The following is a 25,212-nucleotide window of genomic DNA, read 5'->3' as shown; positions in this document are numbered from 1 at the left end:
GTCGTCAGGTAATTACGCTCTTTGGCTAATAAGCGCGCAGTTAGTTCAAATCATTTGAACAGAATGGATTATGTTGGAAATAATGGATAATTCTAGCCGGAAAAGGGTCCTTTGTGGTGGAAGCTTGGGCCCTACTGGAAAACCTGGGGTGGGCATTTGCCCCCCCCCCCAAATGGCGCCTCTGTCTGTTGCATGCCATCTCCTCCTGTAGCAAGACTTCAACACCACTCTATTTTTCTTAGTTAGGAAACACATGACTTGCAGCCAATTTAATGAAACATTACAAGTCCTATGGTATATTTAACTGACATATTAGTCATTTTGTAGTCATCGAGTTGTTTTGTACTTATTTTTCAAAATCTTGCCAACTGACTCCTCAAATTTTAAATCCGCAATAAAATATAAGGCATTCGTATTGTACTTTACGTAAGTTTATTTAACTATCATTGGTGTATCTTTAGTGTTTGTGCAATATCATTTCTGATAATAATGACTTTTAAAGAGAAATTGAGATATTCTAAAAGAAATACTGAAATCATGGAGAATGTAAATGCGGCAAATTAACTGTCATACGTTAATTTCATATAGTAAATTAACTGTCATATGCCATACTCATACTTTTATTAGTGTAGGAATAGAAGGAAAATTTTCAAACTTTAAGGGGATCTAGATCAATTTTTCAACGGAGGCCCAAATAAAATTATGAGTTTGAACATTGGCATTAGATGGTGAATCTATTTGGTTATTATACTTTATTGTTATACAATATTTGAGTGACATAAATATAAATTAATGCCTCAATTCCTCCCAATACAAGAAGGAGGATGATAGTAGAATAGCTGTCTCTAGAGAAGTATATGTTAAAATAGGATAGAGTAGCAGGAAAGTTTAATTCAAACCACTGGTGGTTCTATATGTTACATATCTGGTCGTTTAATCAGTCACTGGTTGTTTTATTAAAATCACAAATAAAACTGTATTTTGTTATATTGTGCAACAAATTTTTAAACCATACTATCATATCTTATTATTTCTTATTATTAATTGTGCACCATTTGTAGCTACTCTGAAATTGATGCACATTCATGTAATTTTTAGATCAGAATAGTTTTTAATCTTAAAATCAGCTTCGCATTTTTAGTAAAAAAATTTGCAACAGTGTTGGGCCAAAAATCAGTGGATTTGCTAAATTGTACGCTAAATTAAGAAAAATCAATAAAACAAAGTCATGGGTTGTCATTATTCAATATTATATGTTTCAAAAATAATCTCTCGAGAGAAAAAGGGGCAATTTTGTCAAAACAGCAATAAATATTTGAGTAATATGAAAATAAAAAAAATACCCGGAAAATAATTTTTTTTTTATGGTGCTCCCCTGCTCAGCGAAGAGAATTAAAACACCACTTTCAGACATTTAAATGTCTAATCTTTTTAATGCAATGTGACAACAGTGCATTATTCTTATCTGTTTAATGTTGCTCCTTACTTTCAATTGAAAAACTTTTTTTTGCTTATTTTTTGATCGTCTTTTACATAATACCAGAAAATCTGGCTCAACCTCCACGGAAAAATCTCTCGTTCCCACGGATATGTCCTCTAGACAATTCAATCCTGGTGAAAATATACCCCGGACAATTACCCTTAAATCTTCACCCGTAAAATTGAGTCGGCAAAGAAAAAGCAAGACAAGAGAAGAACTTCGAATAATAATTCTGTTCAATTTCCCAAGAGTAAAATTTCCCCTGAAAAATTCACCCCTAAAAACTTCCCTCCCCGTGAAAAATTCTCCCGTGGAAAATCGCTCCCACTATTTTTTATAGAAATGCTAGTGGCTAACCAAGCAGCTTCACTAAAAAAATTTACTGCAGTCGAGTTAAACAAACTTAGTTTTTTGTTACCTTGATTTTAAAATTTTTCTTGATGTTCGAAAAGTAAGTGTTAACAAGACACAAAAAGTTATATTATATATCTTACTTGTCTAATATAAACTGATTTGCCAGAGGCATTTGGACCGGTGAGAATATGAAGTCGAGGTTGTGAGTTTCCCATGTCAGTGTCGTTTGGAACAACCGAGTCAATAGCTAGTTCCTGAAGAAGATTACGACCATCCATAATTTTCAGCCGGCTGAAAGGAAATGAAGAAAAAATAAATAAGGAAATGGGGAAGAAATAAAAAAAAAATTGAAAAGAAAAAGGAGGAAATTCTTGCAGATAGATGAACTTTTTTTGGAACAAAAGCAAATAAAGAAACGAATTGCCTTTCTACCCTGCTAAAAAGAAAACGTTAGTTGCCCTAAACAAAAAGAAATCTATGTATTTTAGTCATACCCCCCAGCAACCGTCCTTTGCGGATAGATAAACAAATTCATGATTCAAACGCAATTAAACCAAGTTGATAATATCTCAAGCGGCACTTTGAACTTTTTTTCCTTCATTTTGATTTCAGAAGATAAATGGCGTAGGGAGGTAGTTTTACTTACCTTGGTAGTATTATTAGTAAAGACGGTGGGAGTAGTGCGGATGTTAAAAATAGAAATGCCATGGTTCAGGTTTTTTTACACGGCTAAAAAACAATTGGAAGAATAGAAAGATAAGAATGCAAACCAAGATTAGAATATTGGAAGCTACAGTGATGACAGTGGTCATCACTAAATTACTAGCCTAGTAAATTTAACCCCTGAAATTGTAAATTTCAAGTAAATTTCTACTAATAGAAAATTGAACACCTGGAAAAGGTCGGACTAGGAAAATTTTATCCAAAAAGATGCAGCGTTTGGAAAATTCAACCAGTATAAAATTTGAATTTGTTACGAGGTAAAACGTAACACCAAGAATTTTAACTTTTAATCCTGAACAGTGATACTGACATCTTCAATAGATGGTAATTGACGCTTTCGGGAACGACAATCTAATTACAATACTTATATACTGGCTTGTTGTTAATTTAACGCTATCAAAGTCGCGCGCCATTGTAGAAGATATCAGTGAGAGTGAAGTTTGAGTTGATTTCAAGAAAATGCCCTACTAACCTACATTATTATGACAAGGAATGCGGAATTTACTCGAGCACAAAAAAAAATTTTTGGCTCAGCACACTCTATATTAACGAAACTTAAACAGTTCGGTTCAGTTGATTTAATTACAAAATTATATAACACATGATATCAATATAAGTGACCGCCCCAGGAAAGACATTAAAGCACCTAATACTGGGCGACTATATATTTAACAATAACTTAACAACAACAACAACAACAAAACTCTTAACAAACAAACAAACAAAACAAAAATAAGTGAAAAACGAAATAAAACAAATAAATTGTGACCAATCACTCCCATTAAAATAAAAAAAAATATACAAAAAGAATAATAATGACAAAAAACGAAAAACAAAAAAAAAGAAAAAAGAAGAAGAAAAATGACGTAATACGACGTAAACTAACGTAACTTGCCAGATTTAATTTTTTTATATTTTTTTTATTGGGTAAGATTTCAAGGAGTATATTAAGCGGTAAAAAGAGCTTATAGTGCTTGAAAATAAGTTTGAATAAAATCAAATAAAGGAACCCGAGGGGATTTGGCCATTAGCAGAAGTAATATGATTGGCTGTATGGGTAAACTGTCGTGATCTTCAGACTTTCTTTTCGAAAATCTATCTGTATAACCTGAAACTTTGAATGACCTGGATCCATGGAGTGGCTTCCTCCGAAACAAGGTTAGCTGAGCTGAAACTGAGATTTGCAAAAGAGGCTGCCACTGACAGATTATGTCAGTAATTCTTTTATCCATTAATGCTAGATAGGATAGATCTTCGAATGCTTCCTGCCGAAAGTAAAGAGCAAATAAAGTATCTATACAAGGTGCTCTTGTTTCAAATTTGAATTTAAGCTGCTCAAATTTTGTGATCTTTTATTTGTAGATATGATAAAATTGATGTTACGTAATCACTTAATAACATCATATGCAAACAAAAATTGTAAGTAACAAAACCCTAACAGCTGTGCGAATTTCGAAAGTTCTGCGAGTTCAGGGCAAAATTAATTAAAAATAATTTATATTCAGAATACTATAAAGCTTGAATTAGGAATACAAGGAGAGGAGAGCTTCTGATAGGCGCCAGAGAAAATTCACTGAGTGAATAGTTTCATTTACCTAGGTAGTATTATTAGTAAGTAAAGTAAAATAAAACAGGAATATTATTTTTTGCAATTAAAAAACTTCAGAAAAACAAGAAGAAAAGTCTTAATCTAAGATTAGGATAGTAAAATCTATGGTAAAAAGAAATGTTAAGAATGTTTATGAAAATGGGTGCTTCGAAAAGATGAGGAAAATGCGTCAGATACATTCTAGGCGATCTTGCGACACCATACGGATCAATTTCTGTTAGTGCCTGTTTGAATCACCCTTATCAGTGATTACATAATCATCATAACCATAATTTCACCTATTCATCAGTTCTGTTAAAGCCTGTCATAATCACCATTATCAGTGGTTAGATAACCATCATCACCATCCTTTCACCTATTCACCAGTTCTATTGAGGCCTATTTTAATCACCATCATCACTGGTTACATAACCATCATCATCACCATTTCACCTGCTCATCAGATCTATTAGAGCCTATTTTAATCACCATCACCAGTGGTTATACAACCATCATCACATCTATTTAATCAGCATCATCAGTGGTTTACTTTTATAATTAGTTCAGGTCAAAAAACGATCGATCTTTTCTTTGAGAAAAGTTAATTTTCTCATTATTTCTTTATAAAGAATATAATCATTATTACACGTGATTCCTATTGATGGCAACAAACTGGGAGATGAGAGAGCATCTGACTAGACCAATAGTGTCGCTGAACTCGTCTAGTGCGAATTCTAGAAAAAAATAAATAAAAAAACAAGTTTTTTTTAAATGAAAGTAAGGAGTGACATTAAAACTTAAAACGAACAGAAATTATTCTGTATATGAAAGGGGCTTTTCCTCCTCAACGCCTTGCTCTTTACGCTAAAGTTTAACTCTTTCTCTTAACTCTATTTCTTAAAACAGTAAAAAACTTTAGCGTAAAGAGCGGGGCGTTGAGGAGGAAAAGCCCCTTTCATATACAGAGTATTTTCTGTTCGTTTTAAGTTTTAATGTCACTCCTTACTTTCATTTGAAAAAAACTTTTTTTTTTTATTTAATTTCTAGACGTTTTTTAATTAATGCATGTTTTGATCTTGGCTCACTGCGCATAAATAATTAAAACGAAATTTGCAAATTAATTTATTTTTTTGCTAAATGGCTTTCTCATAGTTTTAATCGAAAGATTTTGAGAAAAAAGGAGTGAGGGAGGAAGCCTAGCTGCCCTCCAATTTTTGGATTACTCAAAAAGGCAACTAGAACCTTTAATTTTTTTACGAACATTTTCAGTAGTAAAAAATTTACGTAATTTACGAATTAACTTACGTAATGAACTTCTATACTCGTATGCTTTTATTACGTATATGCGGGAGTTCACCCCTCGCCGATACCTCGCTCTTTACACTAAAGCTTAAATTCTGTCCCAATTCCTTAAGAATGACCCCTGAATCACAAAGGCCATAGAATAAATAGTTGAAATTACTAAAAATACTTTAGCGTAAAGAGCGAGGTATTGCGAGGAGGTACAACCCTCATATGCGCAATAATTTCTGCTCGTTTTAAGTTTTAATGCTGCTCCTCACTTTCAGTAGAAAAAAAGTTTTCATATTTATTTTTTCACATTTTTTAAAATAATGCTAAAAAATCCGGCGCCCCCTTCATTGAAAGTCTCATCCTCCATAAGAAGTTTTTCCATGGAAAGATCCTCCCACGTCGCCCCCACCTCAACTCTCCCTTCAAGCCAAAATAAATCCCCCTGAAAACGTCCGTACACTTCCCAGCAACCATTACTATATGTAAACACAGGTCAAAGTTTGTAACTTGCGACCCCTCCCACAGTGACTGCGGGGGGAGTATGTCGTCCCCAAGGACATAGTTATTAGGTTTTTCGAATATGGTGAATAAAATGGCTATGTCAGAATTTTGATCCGGTGACTTTGGAGAAAAAGAGCGTAGGAGGGGGCCTAGGTCCCCTCCAATTTTTTTGTTCACTTGAAAAGAGAACTAGAACTTTTAATTTTCGTTAGAATGAGCCCTCTTGCGACATTCTTGAACCACTGCGTCGATAAGACCCAGGGAAAAAAACACAAACAAAAAAACAAATAAACACGCATCCGTGATTTTTCTTCTTGCAAAAAATGCTAAATTCCACATTTTTGCAGATAGGAGCTTGAAACTTCTTCAATAAGGTTCTCTGATACGCTGAGTCTGATGGTGTGATTCGTTCGTTAAGACTGTATGACTTTTAGGGGGTGTTTTCCCCTATTTTCTAAAATAAGGCAAATTAGCCTCATTTTCGTATTCAGGGTCGTAACTTTTGATAGGTAAGACTAATCTTGATGAAAGTTATATATTTAAAATCAGCATTAAAATGAGAGTTTTTTATGTAATTATTGGCATCAAAATTCTATTTTTTAGAGTTACGGTTACTATTGAGCCGGGTCGCTCCTTACTACAGTTCGTTACAACGAATTGTTTGATTAACCCGAAATTATAAACGTTATCTATTTTATACCTAATAAAAACATTTTGCTGGGGATCAAAAATGTATGGCCTGACATAGGCATAGCTATGCTGTCCAGTAACAAAACATATTACTACAATTCTAAATGTTAAGCACATGATGGATAATGAAAGAACAGAAACCTTAACATTTTATAGCGAATCCTTATGGCAATATGCCAATAGCATCAATTGAATGTTTGCGTCTAAAAACTAGTTTTTGGAAATGAATAGAAAAAAATAGGCACTAGAGTTAATTTTAGCTAAGAGGGAGAGAGAGAGAGAGAAAAAAAAGAGAGAGAGAAAAAGAGAGAGAGAGAAAAAAAGAGAGAGAGAGAGAGAGAGAGAGAGAGAGAGAGAGAGAGAGAGAGAGAGAGAGAGAGAGAGAGAGAGAGACAGAAAGAGATAGAGGGGGAGAGAGGAGAGACAGAGAGCAAAGCGAGGGATTGAGTGAACTTCTTACCAGCATTCACCTTCTTTTCTTGGAAGGAATTGAGGCATTACTAAATGATGTTCTTCTGCTGCAATGGCTAACGATATATAGCTAGAATTCAAAATTTGGCTGATGAGATTCATATGAAAAGTGAAAAACATTTCAGCTTGGGACTACGCAATACATTGTAATGTCTGAATTAATTAGTATCGGTATCCCCCCCCCAAAAAAATAGACAGCTGAGAACAGATCAAACGCAATGAAATATTAAACGTAGATAACGGTTAAACGGTACATATTTGGAAACCATAAAGTTTATTTGAATAATACTTATCCTTAGAGGACCATTTAACTAAAAAGCCAAAAAGTCTTTTATTAAAACTGACAGTTAACATCTTTTCAGCTTACTGCTAGTTCCAAAATAACTTGCTGCAGCAACAAGCCGCCTGAGGCCAACACAACTACGCACGCTCCTCTTCCATCCTAATCTACTCAAAGCCTCCCTCTTCACAACTTTCAAGGAAGTTTTTATTTTTCTTAAATCTTTCTTTACGACATCCTCCTATGACAAAGACGGATAATCTGCTTTCCGTTTAGCCCTAGGCGGTTGACCGAAAAGGACAATCATCGGCAATCTGTCATCCTTCATTCGCAGAACGTGCCCTAGCCATCTCAACCTTTTCCTCATTATAACCCAAGAAAGCGGAATTAAACTGAACTTTTTACGCAGTTTCCTGTTTGAAATACGTTCAGTCAGCGGTATACCCAAAGCAAACCGTAGGGAATTTCTCTGGAAAACATCTAGCAAATCTTCTTCCGTTTTTAGGAGCATATATGCTTCAGAACCATATTTGACAACAGTCATCTGTAGTCACAGTCACTGTAGCTTCCAATATTCTAATCTTAGTTCGCACACTTATCTTCCTATTTTTCCAAACTTTTTCAACTGTGTAAAAACATCCTGAGCCTTGTTTATTCTCAGCTTAACATTGTTTATTTTCACTGATTTCTTATGCGGTTGTAAATAAGCCCTCCCCCTTTTTTTCTGAAAACAAACTATTCTGCATTGAATATTCCAACGACGGGTCTCTATGCACTGACTGCATATGTAAAAGTTTTTTTTTTTAAATCATAGGAAATGGAAGGGGAACCATTTTTGAGGTAAATAGGCAATGAGGTAGTCAGTTAAAAACCTTTTCTAAAATAAAAAGGCAGAGGAAGAGCCTTTTCTCAGGTAAATAGGTAATTCTTAGACTATTGTATTTCTTAATGACTCTCAATTAAATCCTTAAAAATTACATTATAAATTAAATTATCAACGTACAAATACATATAAAGCTATCAATATAGTTTTTTTCTGTGGGGTGGGGGAGCTGGAGGAGGATGGCGGATTGATATTCGGTGGATTATGATGTAGGGAATTGAGGATTGATTCGGTTTGAAATACATTTTGAACGAGGGTATATTTGTTTTCCAATGCCTGCTGGACTGCCCCTTTGAACAGCCTTTGGGTTGGGCTCTTAGGCAGCCCAGAAGAGTATTATGTTGTTATGTATCTTGTAAATATTTTTTCAATATTAAAAATAATAAAAACGTGTTGATATTAGAAAATGAGCTAGTCAGGTAATCGTTTTTTTCTGAAAATAAGCCAGGGAAGGGTTTTTTCCTGAGGTAACCCAATGAAGTAGTTAAGTAAAAACTTTTATAAAAGTGTTCTATTCCATACTTATGAATGCTTTTGTCAGTCTGTCCTAATCGTTTTCATAGAGTGGTTTTTTAATTCATAGGAGTTAGGAAGATAAATTTTTTTGAGGTTGAACAGTCTTGAGTAACAAACATACTGATTTAGAAAAAATGAGGTAGATGGGTAATTGTTTTTCTGAAAATAAGACAAGGGATGGATTTTCCTTCAAGTAAATATGTAATGAAGTAGTTAATTAAAAATTTTATGAAAGTGTTCTACCGCATGCCCAAGAATCCTTTTGTGAGTCTGATCGCAGTTGCAAGGCGGTTTTTAAATCATAAGAGGTAGCGAGGGGAATTTTACTGAGGATCAATAGATAATCAGGCAATTTGATAAAACTGTTTTCTGAAAATGAACTATTCTACGCTTAATATCCCTATGACCAGTTTTTATGCACCAACCACGAATTTAGAGGCATTTTTAATTTATAAAAATCAGGGGAAGATGATGGGTCTGATTAAACGAAGAAGAAGAAGACGTTCTTAGTTAAGTAATAAGCTAGTTAAGAAAAACTGCTTTAAAAATGTCATATCTTACACCTGATAATACTTAACTAGGTCCTAATGAAGAGACCTGATTTTTAAAAGTATTTTTAATTTACAGGAGGCAGGGGAAACAGCTATTTCTGAGAAAAATTGCCAATCAAGTAGCTAGATAAAATGTGTACAACAATCAAGATCAAACTGCCTTCCAATTATACAAACAACAAAAGGCCATATAACGAAGAAATATTTGAATTTAGAGAAATTTAGACAGTAAAATTTAGACAAAACTACAGCGATATTTCGACTTTACATCTAAGAGCCGTCTTCAGAAAAACAAATAAAAAAACGGATTAACCTTACAATAAAACACGTGAAAATTAAAACTAACAACAAAGTAGTCTTAACGTCATTGCTTAAAGCAAGTTCAGTCAGAACTGAGAAAAAACGAGGAAATTCATTCAGACAAAAAAAATCAGGAGTAAGTTATTAATATCTGGCTTTTAAAAAAGTCTGGCTTTTTGGAAGCCAGGACTTTCTGACCTGATCTTTTCGACCTGAAAGCCAAGTCTGCCTTTATAGGTCTTTTTGAAGCAACTTCACTAGAATTAATTAAAGGTTTTCAATGTAATATATGGGATTATTTTTGATTAAACTTCTGTATATGGTAGATAACTTCGAAGACCACACTGCCTTTCCATGACGAAAGTAAAACAGTTCAAAATAGGGATGATACCTTTTTATTGACAGTGAAATATAAAATTATTTAACTGGATATTTCGAACACATATACAGTGTTCATCATCAGCAGTAAAATTAAAAGACATGAATAAAAATAAACAGAATTTATACCTAATAAACTAATTACATATAGTTTATTGCTCTTATTTTTTTTCAATGCAACAGCCGAGGCAAATCTCCTTGACCTTTTCGGTTCCGGTTCATTAGATTTAACTGACGTATTACGTGGACAGAGGTCATAGCTCTTAGGTGAAGTGATATTTACTTTATTTGACCTCAGTAAATTATCATAAATTGAGTTCAATCCAAATTCACCTGTATCTCTGTTTATGGAATTATTCTTGAATAGAATTTTTTTTAATTTCGATTGTTTCCCTGAAAGTTTGCTTTAAACCTTGGTCCCTAGAAATCGGCTGTTGCATTGAAAAAAATAAGAGCAATAAACTATATGTAATTAGTTTATTAGGTATAAATTCTGTTTATTTTTATTCATGTCTTTTAATTTTACTGCTGATGATGAACACTGTATATGTGTTCGAAATATCCAGTTAAATAATTTTATATTTCACTGTCAATAAAAAGGTATCATCCCTATTTTGAACTGTTTTACTTTCTGTATATGGTATTGAGTGATTCTTCTCCTAAGTCTTTATTTAAAGCAGTATCATTATTAGACTCAAGTTTAGGTTCTATTAGCACTCGAACAATTTGTTTAATATCCAAATGATTACTAATTAGGTTATTATTTTCAAAAAGTATTGAATGGCTATGGTTTTAAAAAATGTGGCTGCTCAGAACTGAATCAAAAGAACCAGAAACATAATTGGAATTTAAAGTCTTTCTACCCATATGTTGTTATAGACATTTTAAAGCATTTTGACGTTTTTAAACGACAGCAATGTTAGCAGATCCTAACGAAATTTAGAAAAACACCAACAATAAACTGAGTTAGGCATAAACTTTTCTGCAAATAAGGCAGGGGAGAATATTTTTTGAGGTAATGATGTAGTTAGGCAATGGCAATGAGGTAGTTATGTAAATCTATTATCTGAAAGGCTTCTAAATCAGCAGTTCTTTTTTTCAACGATAGTCCTTCTCAGCCTGAACACCTCCTACTGGGTAGCGAGTCAATTACCGTTTCATCTCATGTCGTGTATCTGGGTTTACCCATTGGCCGTAACCTTAATGAAACTCGTCTACTGCTCGTCAAACACGTCGAGAAAAAACTCCGCACCGCGTATGGGTCTATCGTCGCCAGCAGACTCCTCGTATGCCGAAACTATCTCGCCAATATGTATAACGCTGTCGCACTGCCGCATATTTTATATATCGCGCCATTTTGGAATTTATTAACTGACACCCAAAAACGCAAGCTCCGGTCCCTTTATTTTAGGTTCACGAAGTTCCTGCTGCGATGCCCCTTGTGGACGAGAAATACTTATATGATTGATAAACATAGGATTGCAGACCCCAGTATCGCGGTAAACCGGTTGATTTCTAATTTCCAGGCAAAATGGAACCACCCCTAGCTTAAACATTTCTACAGTTCTTGATTATGTATTTTTCCATCTTGTGTCTTAAATTTCTCTCCGTTTTTCTTTTCTTTTTTTTCTTTTCTTTTATTTGTTTTTTCATTGTACTCCGTTTTGTTCCATGTGAAAAATACGGGTAATAAATATTTTAATTACTTACTTACTATCCTGCATCTAATAGTCCAATTGGGCATTGATTTATTTACAGAGTTGTTTTTAATTCATTGAGTGCAGGGGGAGATTAGTCATGATTAAGCATAAGCCGTATCGGTACATCGAAGCAAAAACATACATCATCTATGATGTAAAAATGCACAAAAATGTAAATTTTGCAAAAATGCATTTTGTCAAAAAATTTTGACAAAAATGCAGCATCATTATTACGCACAAGTTGTTATATCGTTAATTTCTTTCAGGCATAAGTTGTTGCATTGTTGCAGTTGCCGCACTGCATTGTCGCAGCATAATTGTTTCTTGTTTTACACATGATTCCTCTCTAACTGCTTTCCCAACAACTTTGGAGGCTTAAATAATACAAAGAAAAGAAGTGCGAGAAAACAAAAAACATAATAAAAAAAAAGAAAAACGAAGAAAAAAGAAAAACCACAAAAAGAGGTAAGACGAAGAAAAACGAAAAAAGAAGAAAAGATAAAAAAACAAAAAAGGAGAAGAAAAGCGAAAGAAGAAAACGAAAAACGAAGAAAAAAGAAAAAAAACAAAAAACGACAATTAATAAAAACCGAAAAAAGAAAAACGAAGAAAAAATGAAAAAAGAAACATAATAAAAAAGAAAAATTAAAAATGAAGGAACAAACGAAAAAGAAGTATAAAAACAAAAAAGAAAAACAAAGAAAAAAGAAAAAAAGGGGTATAATAAGACAGAATAGAGACATTGATTACCATTCTAAAAGGGCAACCAGATTTATGGCACTAATCAATGTTCCTAGCTGCTTTCTCAATAACTTTGGAAGCTTAAAGAATACAAAGAAGCACAACAAAAATGAAAAAAGTATAATAAAAAACCAATAAAAGAAAAACGGAGAAAAACGAAAGAACGAGAAAGGAAGTATAACTAAAATCAAAAAAAGAAGACATTAGACAAAGAAAAAGGAAAAAAAGTACAGTAAAAAAAAACAAAATAGAAAAACAAAGAAAAAACAGAAAAAAGTATAACAAAAACGAAAGAAGAAGACTAAAAACGAAGAAACAAATAAAAAAGAAAAAACGGAAAAAGATGTATAATAAAAAAGAATAGAGACATAACTTACCAGTCTAAAAGGGCAACCAGATTTATGGCCTTAATCAATGTTCCTGAATGTTCCCGAATGGCAGCACATAGTTTCTTGCACAAGCGGGTCTCCAAATCCAAAATGAACACATGGATGTCACCAATCGACTCGTCAAGTTCTATTAACAAAAACGTACCAATAAATTGCTGAGGGTGCACGAGAGGGAAACAACTTTATAAGTCGGTACCCCATTAAGAATGGTGGCACTGAAATAGTAATTGTTGTTTTGGAGTGGGCCTCAATAGTGACTTTTTCTCCTTTCTTTTCTCCTAAAGGAGAGTCACTCAAGTCACCCGCACCCTTTACCCTCTGCAAAAATTTTATTTTTTTAGCGCCGGAACTTATTCAAAATTGCGAATTTAAAAAAAAACATATGCGTCATGTACATTGAATATGAACATAAACATATATATGAACACACACACACACACACACACACACACACACACACACACATATATATACATATATATATATATATATATATATATATATATATATATATATATATATATATATATATATATATATATATAAATATATGTGTGTGTGTTCATAAATACGAAATATGAACATAAACATACATATGTGTCAACATATATATCAAACATACGCGTGGTTACAGCACCAATTACATAACCCTTGCGCAATTTGGTGAGGTGAGCTATGAAAAAATTTTCAAATAATTTAGAACAGCAGCTTTATGTTTATGATCAATCTGAAAAAAAACATGACAAGACAGAGCATTAGCAGACGATGCTTATGAGTATACAATATAGCGTCAATATAGGCTGCTCAATCAGAAATATCGGCTGTTCAATATAGGCTACTTAAAGCAAAGGTTTTTCCTCCTCATGTTATAACCAGAAAAGAGAATTATTCCACAAATCGATACCCTTCAGCTGGGTACTGCAAAGATTTTTTTTTGCGTCAGAGAACCAATAAAGTCGAAATTATGGGTAAAATAAAAATATGCGTGATTAGAGAGCAAATAACGTTACTCTTGCGTAATTTGGTAGGGTAGCTATGCACAATTTTCAAGAAATTTAGAGCAATAGTGTTCTAATTTTTATGACCAGTCTGATAAAATATATTAAGACAGAGTATTGGCAGACGATAGCTGGGAGGGAACTAGTCTCAAATCAGATGATATTGGCTACTCAACATAGGCTACTTGAAGTAAAGGTCTTTCCTCCCAAAAAAGAGAATTATTCCTTCACCTGAGTACTGCAAAGATTGTAATATATTAGCGTCCGAGAATCAATATATTCAAAAGTATGGATGAAATTTAAAAATATGCGTGATAAAAGCACCAGTAACGTAACCCATACGTATTATGGTGAGTTGAGCTATGCAGAGTCTTCAAGCAATTCAGAACAGCAATTTTCTTATCTTCGTGATGAATCTGACAAAAAAACTTATATACAAAATATTAAAAGCTATAATACAGAAATAATATGAAAATACGAAATATTAATACAAAAGTAAATAAATATTGTAAAAATCAACATAAATGTAAAAAAATAAACATGAACATAAAAAAACATAAAAATAATAAATGTAAAAAGGTTTAGTACGTATCGTACTTACCTGTTGGTACTTAATTATCCTTAAATTGCAGAGAATAGATGGGTAGGTTTCTACACTTTCCTTGTTCCTGGACGGACTTGATATTTAAATAAGTGACCTTGACACATTTCCTATCGATAAAAGCCTATGCTGCGAAATACGATCCGAGATGGCTGGAAAGTTATATCACTGCTTCCAAATGTGATGCTCACGCAAGAGAGAATGCGCTTCGTAGCTCTAGCAGCACCAATAGCGCTAAAGTTAAAAGTTGCTCCCACTTTGGAATAGTTAAGGCCGTGATTTTATGAACTTGAAAACATCGAGCTTCTAAATTGAAATTAGGTTAGCCTTCTGTCTTTTAATTCTCTAGAGACCGTCGATTGTCAAAACTTCAAATAGCACCAATTATAAAGTCTTGTGAAAGGTTTTGATAGACAGCTTCCTTTGGCGAGATGCTTCAGCCGATAAATATTAATATATTTGGCTGCGTCTTGCAAAGAATGGTTACCGACAAAGGGAGAAGAGCAAATGAGCAAAAGAGCACTATCATTCTCAAGTACAAAATGCCCATGTATATGAAGTTGTGACGGCATGCATAGAGTGCATTTTAAAATTTATTGTTTTTTACACTTTTTTCCTAGGGATGGGCTATTTAAAATACCTCAGTTGGTTAATTCGAAACTAAACACCAAACTTAGTTGAAAGCTTTCTTCGAGGATTCTTAGAAAACCAAAATTTTCTTAAGAATTAAATTGAAAAAAAATTAACTGAAAGTAAGGAGTGACATTAAAACTTAAAACGAACAGAAATTACTTCGTATATGAAAGGACTGCTTCCTCGTGAACGCCCCACTCTTTACGCTATAGTTTCTTACTGTTTTAAAAATAGAGTTAAGAGAAAGAGTCAGACTTAAGCGTGAAGAGCGGGGCGTTGATGAGGAAGCAGCCCCTTTCATATTTGGAGTAATTTCTGTTCGTTTTATGTTTTAATGTCACTCCTTACTTTAAGTCAAAAAACACTTGTTTTTATTTAATTTAATATCTGAACGTTTTTGAATCAATGCATGTTTTGATTTATGCTCTCCGGAGATGAATAATTAAAACGAAATTCGGCAATTTTTTTTTTTTGGCTAAATGGCTTTCTTATAGTTTTGATCGAATGATTTTGAGAAAAAAAGAGCGGGGATGGAGGTCTAAAAATAAATCTGAAAAGGTTTTTTTTACTGAAAGTGAGGAGCAGCATCAAAACTTAAAACAAACAGAAATTATTACGCACATGAAGGGTTTACCTCCTCGTATTACCTTGGTCTTTACGCTAATGTATTTTCAGTAATTTGAACTGTTTATACTACGGCCTTTGTGGTTCAGGGGTCATTCTTATGGACTTGGGACAAATTTAAGCTTTAATGAAAAGAGCGAGGTATCGACGAGGGGTAAACCCCCTCATATTCGCAATAAAAACATACGAATATAGAAGTTCATTACGTAAGTTAATTCGTAAGTTACGTATATTTTTTATTAATGAAAACTTTCGTAAAAAATTATAAATTCTAGTTGCCTTTTTAAGTAATCAAAAAATTGGAGGGCAGCTAGGCCTCCTCCCTCGCTCATTTTTTCTCAAAATCTTCCAATTAAAACTATAAGAAAGCCATTTAGCCAAAAAAAAATTAATATGCAAATTTCGTTTTAATTATTTATGTGCGGAGAGCCAAGATCAAAACATGCATTAATTCAAAACCGTCCAGAAATTAAATAAAAAAACAAGTTTTTTTTTAATGAAAGTAAGGAGCGACTTGTAAACTTAAAACGAACAGAAATTACTCCGTATATGAAAGGGGCTTTTTCTCCTCAACGCCTCGCTCTTTACGGTAAAGTTTTTCACTGTTTTAAAAAGTAGAGTTAAGAAAAAGAGTCAAACTTTAGCGTAAAGAGCGAGGCGTTGAGGAGGAAAAGCCCCTTTCACATACAGAGTAATTTCTGTTCGTTTTAAGTTTTAACGTCGTTCCTTACTTTCATTTAAAAAAACTTGTTTTTTCTAATTTGATTTTTATTTAAAAATGGCCTGATTTTTTTTGCCCTCTCTATGACAAATTCCCATCTTATAATCCGGCGCGTACAAACCTTTTTTTTCCAGTTGGGCGGACAAATCCTGATTAGTAGCTTCATAGTCTCAGATGTTATTTGACACAACATATGCAGAAGAAAAACTGAACCGTACATTTTTGTCTAATCCAAAAAAACTTAAAAGTTTAAAAAAATTTCAGTTCAGTTCAGTCAGTTCAGCTCCAGGAGCTTCAGAAGTTGTTACTACTAAGGCAATTAACTAAAGCTTTGCACTCAAAAATAAAAGGCAATGAATACACCAAGTTATTATTTTTTTTTTTTTGATGCTTAATGCTTTTTTAAGACCAAAAATGTAAGTTTCACCATATTTTTTCAGTACTCTGAAAAGAAACAGAGCTATAGAGAATTTTACCTACCTTTGCACCTAGCACTTTTGTAGAAGGCTTGTCCATTGGCAGTGAACTGAAAAAGAGAGTTTTCAAATTCCTTGAAAATAGAACACACATAAGCATTATAATTAAAACCACACCACTAGTTGACTAATCCCAATGGCGTAGCCACTAAGGGTATGTACCACACTTCACTCTACACTAGTGCCGAGTAACTTAGCCCAACTCTACCGAATATTTACTCATCTAGGTCCTGAACAATGGTAATAATTGGGGGAGGGATGTCGATGAGGACGTTGCATCCTCTTAGATTTCGAAAAATATTTCTTTGTGTTCCTCTAAAAATCGAAAAGCCCACACCCTCCTATGAGTTTTCAAAAAGCTTTCCCCCTCCCCCACCACAATTTCGTGCATTAGCACCACTAGTGCTGACTAGAACTTTTGAGATTTGATTTTCAGGTTAGTGGAGGCAGCTACACTGGTTATAGTATTGACAACACTGGTTATAGTATTATACTGGTTATAGTATTGACAAAGAATTTACCAAAAAAAAATGTTACTAACCAAAAAGAATCTACCTAACTACAGTAAATTTTAAAGCTCAGAGGACATCAAAACAAGAACACCCCCTCCAGATAAGATACATCTTGGGTCTATTCATAACTGAAAAATGCGATTTTCTAAGATTTTTCGTTTAGCCATTTCAAATCTATGAGTAAGAACATCTTCAGTGTTGCCATGTTGGATCGTGAAAATGAAAAAGTGCAACTGATTGGTTAGATCTGACAGTGATTTTTGTCTGTACAGATTAAAAAATAACACTCTGCTGATTCCCATACATATTTATACCTTAATACCTTACCTTATTACATACCTTAACACCTTATTATACCTTAATAGAAAAACTTAACCTTCTTAGCTGATTAGTGCCATATATGTGTAGCTCGTTTATTGCCGATTTTCACTCGCGTTTTTTTTTTCATTAAAAGAAGTTTTTCAATTGAAATTAAGGATCAACATTAAAACTTAAGACGAGCAGAAATTATTATCTATACAGGGGAGTCGCCACCTCGTAAATAACCTCCCTCTTTACTCAAAAGTTCGAATTTTGTCACAATCCTTTAAAAATGGCTACCGAATCCCAAAGGCCGTTTAATAAGAATAAAAAGCTCTTTTAAAAGTATTAAAAAAATTTAGCATAAACAGCGGGGTATTGACGAGGAGGCGACTCCCCTCATATACGTGATGATTTCTGTTCGTTTTAAGTTTTAATGTTGCTCCTCAGTTTCAGCTGAAAGAAACTTTTTTTTTAGTTATGATCCTTTTTTAAATAATGCTAGGAAATACGGCTCCCCCTCCGTGGAAAATCCCTTCCCCCATTAAAAATTACTCCATGGAAAAATACTCTCATTAACTCCCCGCCATCCACCAGAAAAATCCCACCTGAAAACGTAACTATGCTTCCCAAAAACTAATACTATGTGTAAACGAGCTTCCAGCCCTTCCCCCGGGGACTATGGGGGGGGGGGTAAGGCATCCTCAAAGACATAGTTATTAGGTATTTCATCTGTGCGGAAAAAGGATATCTCAAAATTTTGATCGGGTGACTTTCGGAAAAAATGAGCGTAAGAGGGGGGCTAGTAGCCGTCCGATTATTTGGTCACTTAGAAAGGACACTAGAACTTTTGATTTCCGGTCAAATGAGCCATCTCCTGATCTTTTGCGATCACTGGTTTAATATAGAGTACTCTTGGGGAAAATAAGAAAAAGAAAAAAAAAACAAACAAATAAACATGCATTCTTTTGATGTATCTACTGTTATGGAGACTCAATTTTTTAGAGTTGCGGTTCCTATTGAGCCGCATCGCTCCTTACTTACAGGTCATTATCATGAACAGTTTGATTCGGCGTCAACTACAACCGAAAACAGCATAAATGCATATGGAGATCTTTTTCATTCATAAAAGAATTCCAATTTTTGAAAAGAGACATGATTGTGTAAGTTTCCACTTAAACACTTAAGCAATTTGATTTTGTCTCTTATACTACAGAATTAAGTAAAAAACACCCAACTAAGCTATCACTTCTAATTTTGTATTTGCTCGCTCTTGCCTTGCTTTTTATACTATTAATTACCCTACTTAATTTACCAAAATTTTTGATATGTCATGGCCGTATATACATATACAGGTTTTTCAAAGAAATTTCCTTTTTTCAGACGATTTTGATAAAATGGCAGTGCGTTCTTTACCAGTTTTATGTGTATGATTGGTTTTTAACCTTTTTTCTGATGTTGGTTTTTTGTTTTGACTTCGAAGTACGAATTCGACCCAGCCGTGCTTGTGAGTTGTGATAGCTATTTTCTGAAACAAATCTCTCATCTTATTTTCAATGTCCTTGATCCTTTAATAATTTCGAACCATTTAAAAAAACCATAACTAAATGCATAAGATAATCAGAAATAGATTTATATAGAAGAAATTTGAATCTGCTAAATCATACAAGTACGCAAAGGAGCATATTTCGGTTGAAATTTAAAAATTATATTTATGGCTTATCCTAAACTATTTTCAGTAATTACCGTTATGAGACAGAGGACTATACTTCCAATGAATTCATTTTGCACGAATTTTTAGGGACACTGGATTGAACATTACAGGAAGTATTAAAACCTAATGATTGAATATATTAATCCCTCCATAAAAGTCATGAATTGACCAGTAGGATTACTAGGCATCACAATAAACTACAACCCGTTAAGGGCCATACGAAAAAAATTTGTAAACTCATTCGTGTCATATTTTGTAAGTGTATTAACAAGTGACCTTTTTTTCTCTTTGTCTAAATTCTCTTTGTCTTTGTCTAAATTCTCTTTGTTTTTCCTCTGATTGTAAAAGTGGCATAGCTTAGCGTTCATTTTTAGAGCTAAGATAGCTATTTCAATAAACGAACACGAATACGAAGACACCAGAGCAATTCGCTTTTCAAAGCTCAAGCACACACCCCCTGATAAAGAACGTATCCATGATTTCTTTTCGGGGGGGGGGGGGGGGGTACAAAATCCTTTAGAAAACGATTCAAAATTTTTTGCATATTCATTATTGTTACGTTTTTACAAGTCAGACAAAGATTTCAAGGGGAAGGGGGTCAAACCCCCTGACCTCCCTCCGCTGGATACGGCCTTACCCCTCATTGTTTATAAATAATGTTAAGTTTGAATCCAGTAAGTTCTATTGCTTAAGATAAAAATTCTATAAAAGTTTTGAAGAAAATTTCTTCATATTTGACTTTGTATATCTGTAAAAATATTTAAAGAAATTCTATAAATATTTTGGAGCCAGAGAGCTGGGGCACGAACCCAAATAATATCTTGTATCCCGAAAGAGTTCTTAGATCTAGTAGAATAAAAAGGTGTTATTTTAAACAAGTAATATTAGCAAAAAGTATTTAGCAAGAAAGTCTCATCTAAGAGTAATCTCTGAGATTCCATACAAGGAAAACGATATAAAGAAAATTTTGGCACCGTTCTTCTACGTGCCTCGTCAGAATTTTGATGGAGATGGCGTTACCGTCAACGACGGGCTCTGCTATTTCCTCCAAAAAAGGACTCTTGATCTTGGCCTTCGGTATAGGTTGTTGCTCTTGTTACGGCCTTTGGTCCATTTAGGACTTTGAAAAAAGGTCCCCAGCTTTCCCTCCCACAAGAATCGAATCCTTGACCAGGTAAATTATTCGTAGATATGTTCTAAGACCACACTGGCTATAAAAACCGTTTGATAAGCAATCAAATGTATTAACATAAATCAGGTTAGTACACTGGCTGCGTCAATCATTAGAGGCAGAATTTTTACCCAATCTAATTTTTGAAATCTTTCTTTTTTCAATTAGTCCAAGCTCTCAACTTTTCCATCACAGTCCACCAAGTTAATTTTAATTCAAATTGGTTGACCGACAAGTCGACTGGACTCGCAGGCAAACAAGCGACCTAAGTCTAGTAGGGGGGCCTGCCCGTCTAGAGTCTCAGGCAGTTCTGTTTTTTTTTCTGCTGGCTGAAAACCGCCTTCGTTTCTTAATTATTTTTATATTTTTCATATTTTTTTTTCGTTTTTTTTTATCAAACAAAATTCCTCCCCAAAAAGCTTCATATTCCGGGGAGTCTTAGTTTGAACAAATTCTCTGACCCAAACAACATCCCAAACCTTATTCTAAAACTATTTGCAGAATAATGCTCTAAAATAATAATGCACTAAAACAAAGCAATTGGAATTTAGATTTAGATATTTCACACCATAAATTAGCTACTACTTCGCCCCAGCCACAACTGTCTATATTTTACAAGATCTCTACCAGCCAAGCACCTACGGTGGAGAACCTAGACCTTACCCCCTTCTTCCAAATCACAATAATTTACAATAATGCATACAACTTTTTATTTCGCCAATTGCACATTTTTGGCATTTTTCAAGTACGAGAACCCCCTGAAATGCTACACTTACTCAGAAGTAAGTTTCAGGGTACAGGCCAGGATTTGCCAACAGACCCATTTGGCTCATGATTAGGGACGCAAAATGCCAGGGGGTGCAGTAAATTATCACTAAGTGATTTTTTCCTTAACAAAAACTTTACTGATGTGACTTATCGCCAAAGAGCCAGGTGCACTCCGCCACCACGCTGCCTATTCACACAAAAGTGATTTTTAAACCACACAGGAATTCCGTGGCCACTTCTAAACTGTCAGATGTCTCCCAAGAATGGCAGTTGAGAGTTCAATTTCACCTTTCTCTTTCAGTACTTTTGGCTCATCGGTTACATTCTGTTCCACTATCCCTGAAAATCTTGCTAAAACGAAGGGACAAAAACTGGCCCATACGTACATCCGATCAGTAAACGTACATACGTATATAATGCGATATGTATATACGTATTAAATCCGATCCGTGCGTATATCTCTGATTTTTCTAACTTAACCAAAATCTTGAACTAACAAATTTACTGTCGACATTCCATGCTAGAATTTCAGATCATTTTCTGTAAAATATATATATATATATATATATATATATATATATATATATATATATATATATATATATATATATATATATATATATATATATATATATCTATATTGAATGGTTTCGGTTGGATGTCTGGGGGGTTTGGGGCGTTTGCTTTCATGACTTTTGTTTTAAGCTTACTGATCATGAGACCAGCTTTCTTTGATATACGTGAGACATCGTTGACCATCTGCTAGAGCTCAGCCGACGAGCTACTCATGAAACCCACATCGTCTGCGAAATCAAGGTCTGTCAGGTTAATCGAGTTGTTTTCTCTCTGACAGACGACAAACCCTTTGTGGTTGCAAAGCGAATTCACCATTTTCCGGTCTAATGTAATTGAGCAGAGCAGGCGAAAGAAAGAACCCCTGTTGACCCTTGAATCAGCGTCAAGTTCCGTTGTTTCGCCGTCGGCATTTCGGACTCTCGTAACTGTAGACCCATAGGGTCCTTTGAGTATCTCGATCAGTTTTGTTGGAACACCATCTTCCACCATGATCTTCCAGAGCTCGGTTCCGATGAGGGAGTCAAAAGTGGCAACAAAATCGATGAATGCAATGAGAGCAGACAATTAAAATCTCTCTCTCTCTGCTATAGAATAAGGCGGAGGGTAAGAATATATATTTTTGACAGCTCCTGCCAGGTCTCAAACTTGCTTGCTTGTTCTGGTCTTGTCAACTTGTCATTAGAATATTTGGTACTCACCAAAGTAATACATTATTATTAATTTTTTATATTCTTAATTTATTAGTCTTGTATTCTAAACATACAGGATGGCTCTAAACAAACGTAGTGAATCTAAATTTGACTAAATTACTATTATTTTGAATCTGCTTGGTTTCAATACCCTCTTCCTGCTGGGTAGCGCTACACTGGGTAATTTTTCATTCTCACTAAAAGCATATTAAAGTGCCAGAGTTGCCTCTCCTAAAGATCCCTATATCCTTTGTAGGAAATTGGGAAATACTTCAAGCATATCGATAATATACCTTCAAAGAAGAAGAGAAGCTTTAAAAGTTTACCGGCTGATCGGATTCTACCACTAGAACTGAAAATTGCGGACTAGTTACATTATTCAAGGATTTTGAATTCAACTCTATTTCTATTAACGCCTTTGAAACGTTAAGCAAGGTTAGAAATTTTTATTTTTATTTATCTATAGCCCAGACATAAAAAAGCATAAAGGTGGAACAACAATAAGAAAGAAGAAAAAACGAAAGAGAAAATGTTGTACTGAACGAAAAAATAAATTAGAGAATATGGGTTCTTACCATAAACTGATATCCTAAAATCATCAAGGAACCAGGCGAATTTAAAGTTTCATCGTAGGGAATGCCCAGAAGGAAACCAAGTTCTGGGTAATAAGCTACTCTACATTCAGACCTAAAATTAAACAACAATTTAAAATTAAGGAATTAAGTAATCTATCAATCAATCCTAAAATGTGCAATATCTATATATATCGAATACACATATAGTACACTCAATCTAAATTAATTTTAGGGGTTATCTCAAACAAATTGCAATAGTTTTGATTTTGTTATCATTAAAACCGGAAAAAGTTCTCTACAACATAGGAAAAAATCGGCCGAAATTCGTCTAGGTGAAATTGACGTTATTTTGTCTTTTCTTCTAAAATAACGACTTAAAAAAATAAAATAAAATACTTGCACTTTGAAAAAGTCGGTGATAGGAGAATCTGGTATGTAGATCACGAATGTGGAATCAGTTCTGTGTTTCGACCATCCCTGAGGCACTTTCCCCTCTTTTCCCCCCATACAGACACGCGGGAGATAAAGCGTGCATTAATATACCTTGGATATTGCACGAAGTCGGATCCAGGCAGAGAAAATATGCAATTCCTATGCCGAAATGGACTCATTTCGGTGTTTTGACCATCCCTGAGTCGTCTACCCCTTCCCTCTCTCCGCACAGATACATGCGAGACAAAGCGTGCATTAATATACGCTGGATATTGCACGAAGTCGGATTCACGCAGAAAAATATACACTTCCTACGGGGAAATGCTAGGAAAAAGTCGTCTCCTAGTATCTTACATAATTTGTTCCCGACCCCAAACAAACCTAGTCAAACTAATGGTTTTGCACACATCTCAAAATTGTCCCGAAGCCCATAAGAAAATGACATCAAAATTTTAGAAACCAACAAGGATAATTACGAATTGCTAAATTCACTAACCAAACATGAAAACTTGCATGAAAATGCCATCAATAGCATTGCAAGCGGATATGCAATTGTACAAGCTTTACGCTCACGCGTTGTCATTTCTCCCTTACTACTTAAAGTGGCTCTCCAAATATATCATCAGTATTCTTCCAAATTCTTGATATATATCTCGAGTTCGCTGGGGTTTTGCTCCTCCTATGCTGAAATTTTGAGGTTTGATAAAAATGCTGCCGTATGTTATGGAACCGAACTGCAAGGAATTACTTCAGACAGTCTGGTCCTACACGTGATGAACAACGTCTCACAACATATGCACTCTCGATGGTAGAAACTCCTTTCGTGACATGGGTATGATAGCTGCTGTAACCTCAGGGTTAAATTCACATTAGAAAGTATCCCTAGGCACAAGGCTAGTGCTGAGAAGATAAACGCAACTGGAAGAATCCAAATCGTCTATGGAAAGCCAAACGATTAAATCCTTTTGGCAATGTGTTATGATCTTCTTCATCCAGGGTTCGAAGAAGATATGATTCCAACATTAGATGTTCTTTGGCTTACGTCATGGCATATCAAGCAACTAAGCCAGGTTGGAGTGGAACCATGCAAATATATCCTTTCTACACGGACATTCACTGCCCATCAGGGTGAACGGTATGAATTTACTCCGGTCGTGACCAGTCGTTGTGGTGGAAGCTCATGAAGATTATTGCTGCAGAAGGACCTGGAAGTAGCGTTGCAAAAGTAGTAGTTAGACTAGGAGGACTCAATACCCTCAAGAGTTTTGTCGGTGCCATTGGATCTTTGACAGATGGAACGGGACTGAAAGAAATCTTTGAATTGATGTACGCTTCCGATACAGTTCCTCATCTTCAAAGTGGTATGGCTATTTATCCAGAATTTCGAGGCCGAATCGTTGTAGACACAGCACTTCACTCGATTCTGGTAAATGAACTTGTAGACGAGGATTCAGATGCACAACTTGTATTGAATGCAGAACTTGCATTGAATATGGTTGAGCTTAGTGAAATCAAAGACCTATATGAGAAAGTAATGGATGAATCAGCTTCCTTTAAACATATACCCCAGTCTTCAAGTCTCGT

The 25,212-nt window shown here is 34.5% G+C and overlaps 1 protein-coding gene across 3 annotated transcripts in view; it reads right to left on the bottom strand.

Moving 5' to 3' along the window:
* Positions 1-25,212, bottom strand: part of LOC136039544 (mutS protein homolog 5-like) — a 117,034-nt gene that overhangs the window by 15,083 nt on the left and 76,739 nt on the right. For all 3 annotated transcript variants that reach the window (XM_065723366.1, XM_065723368.1, XM_065723367.1), the window contains exons 11-15: positions 23,197-23,308; positions 16,896-16,941; positions 12,827-12,965; positions 7,090-7,170; positions 1,975-2,125 (exon numbers count right to left, since the gene is read on the bottom strand). In XM_065723366.1, the coding sequence (XP_065579438.1) occupies positions 1,975-2,125; positions 7,090-7,170; positions 12,827-12,965; positions 16,896-16,941; positions 23,197-23,308 (529 nt within the window). The remainder of the gene's footprint in view (positions 1-1,974; positions 2,126-7,089; positions 7,171-12,826; positions 12,966-16,895; positions 16,942-23,196; positions 23,309-25,212) is intronic.

The sequence above is a fragment of the Artemia franciscana genome, chromosome 19, assembly GCF_032884065.1.
Source record: "Artemia franciscana chromosome 19, ASM3288406v1, whole genome shotgun sequence".
NCBI classification, from domain to species: Eukaryota; Metazoa; Arthropoda; class Branchiopoda; order Anostraca; family Artemiidae; genus Artemia; species Artemia franciscana.
Note: the sequence above shows the minus strand (reverse complement) of the source record. Positions and strands in the feature narration are given on the sequence as shown.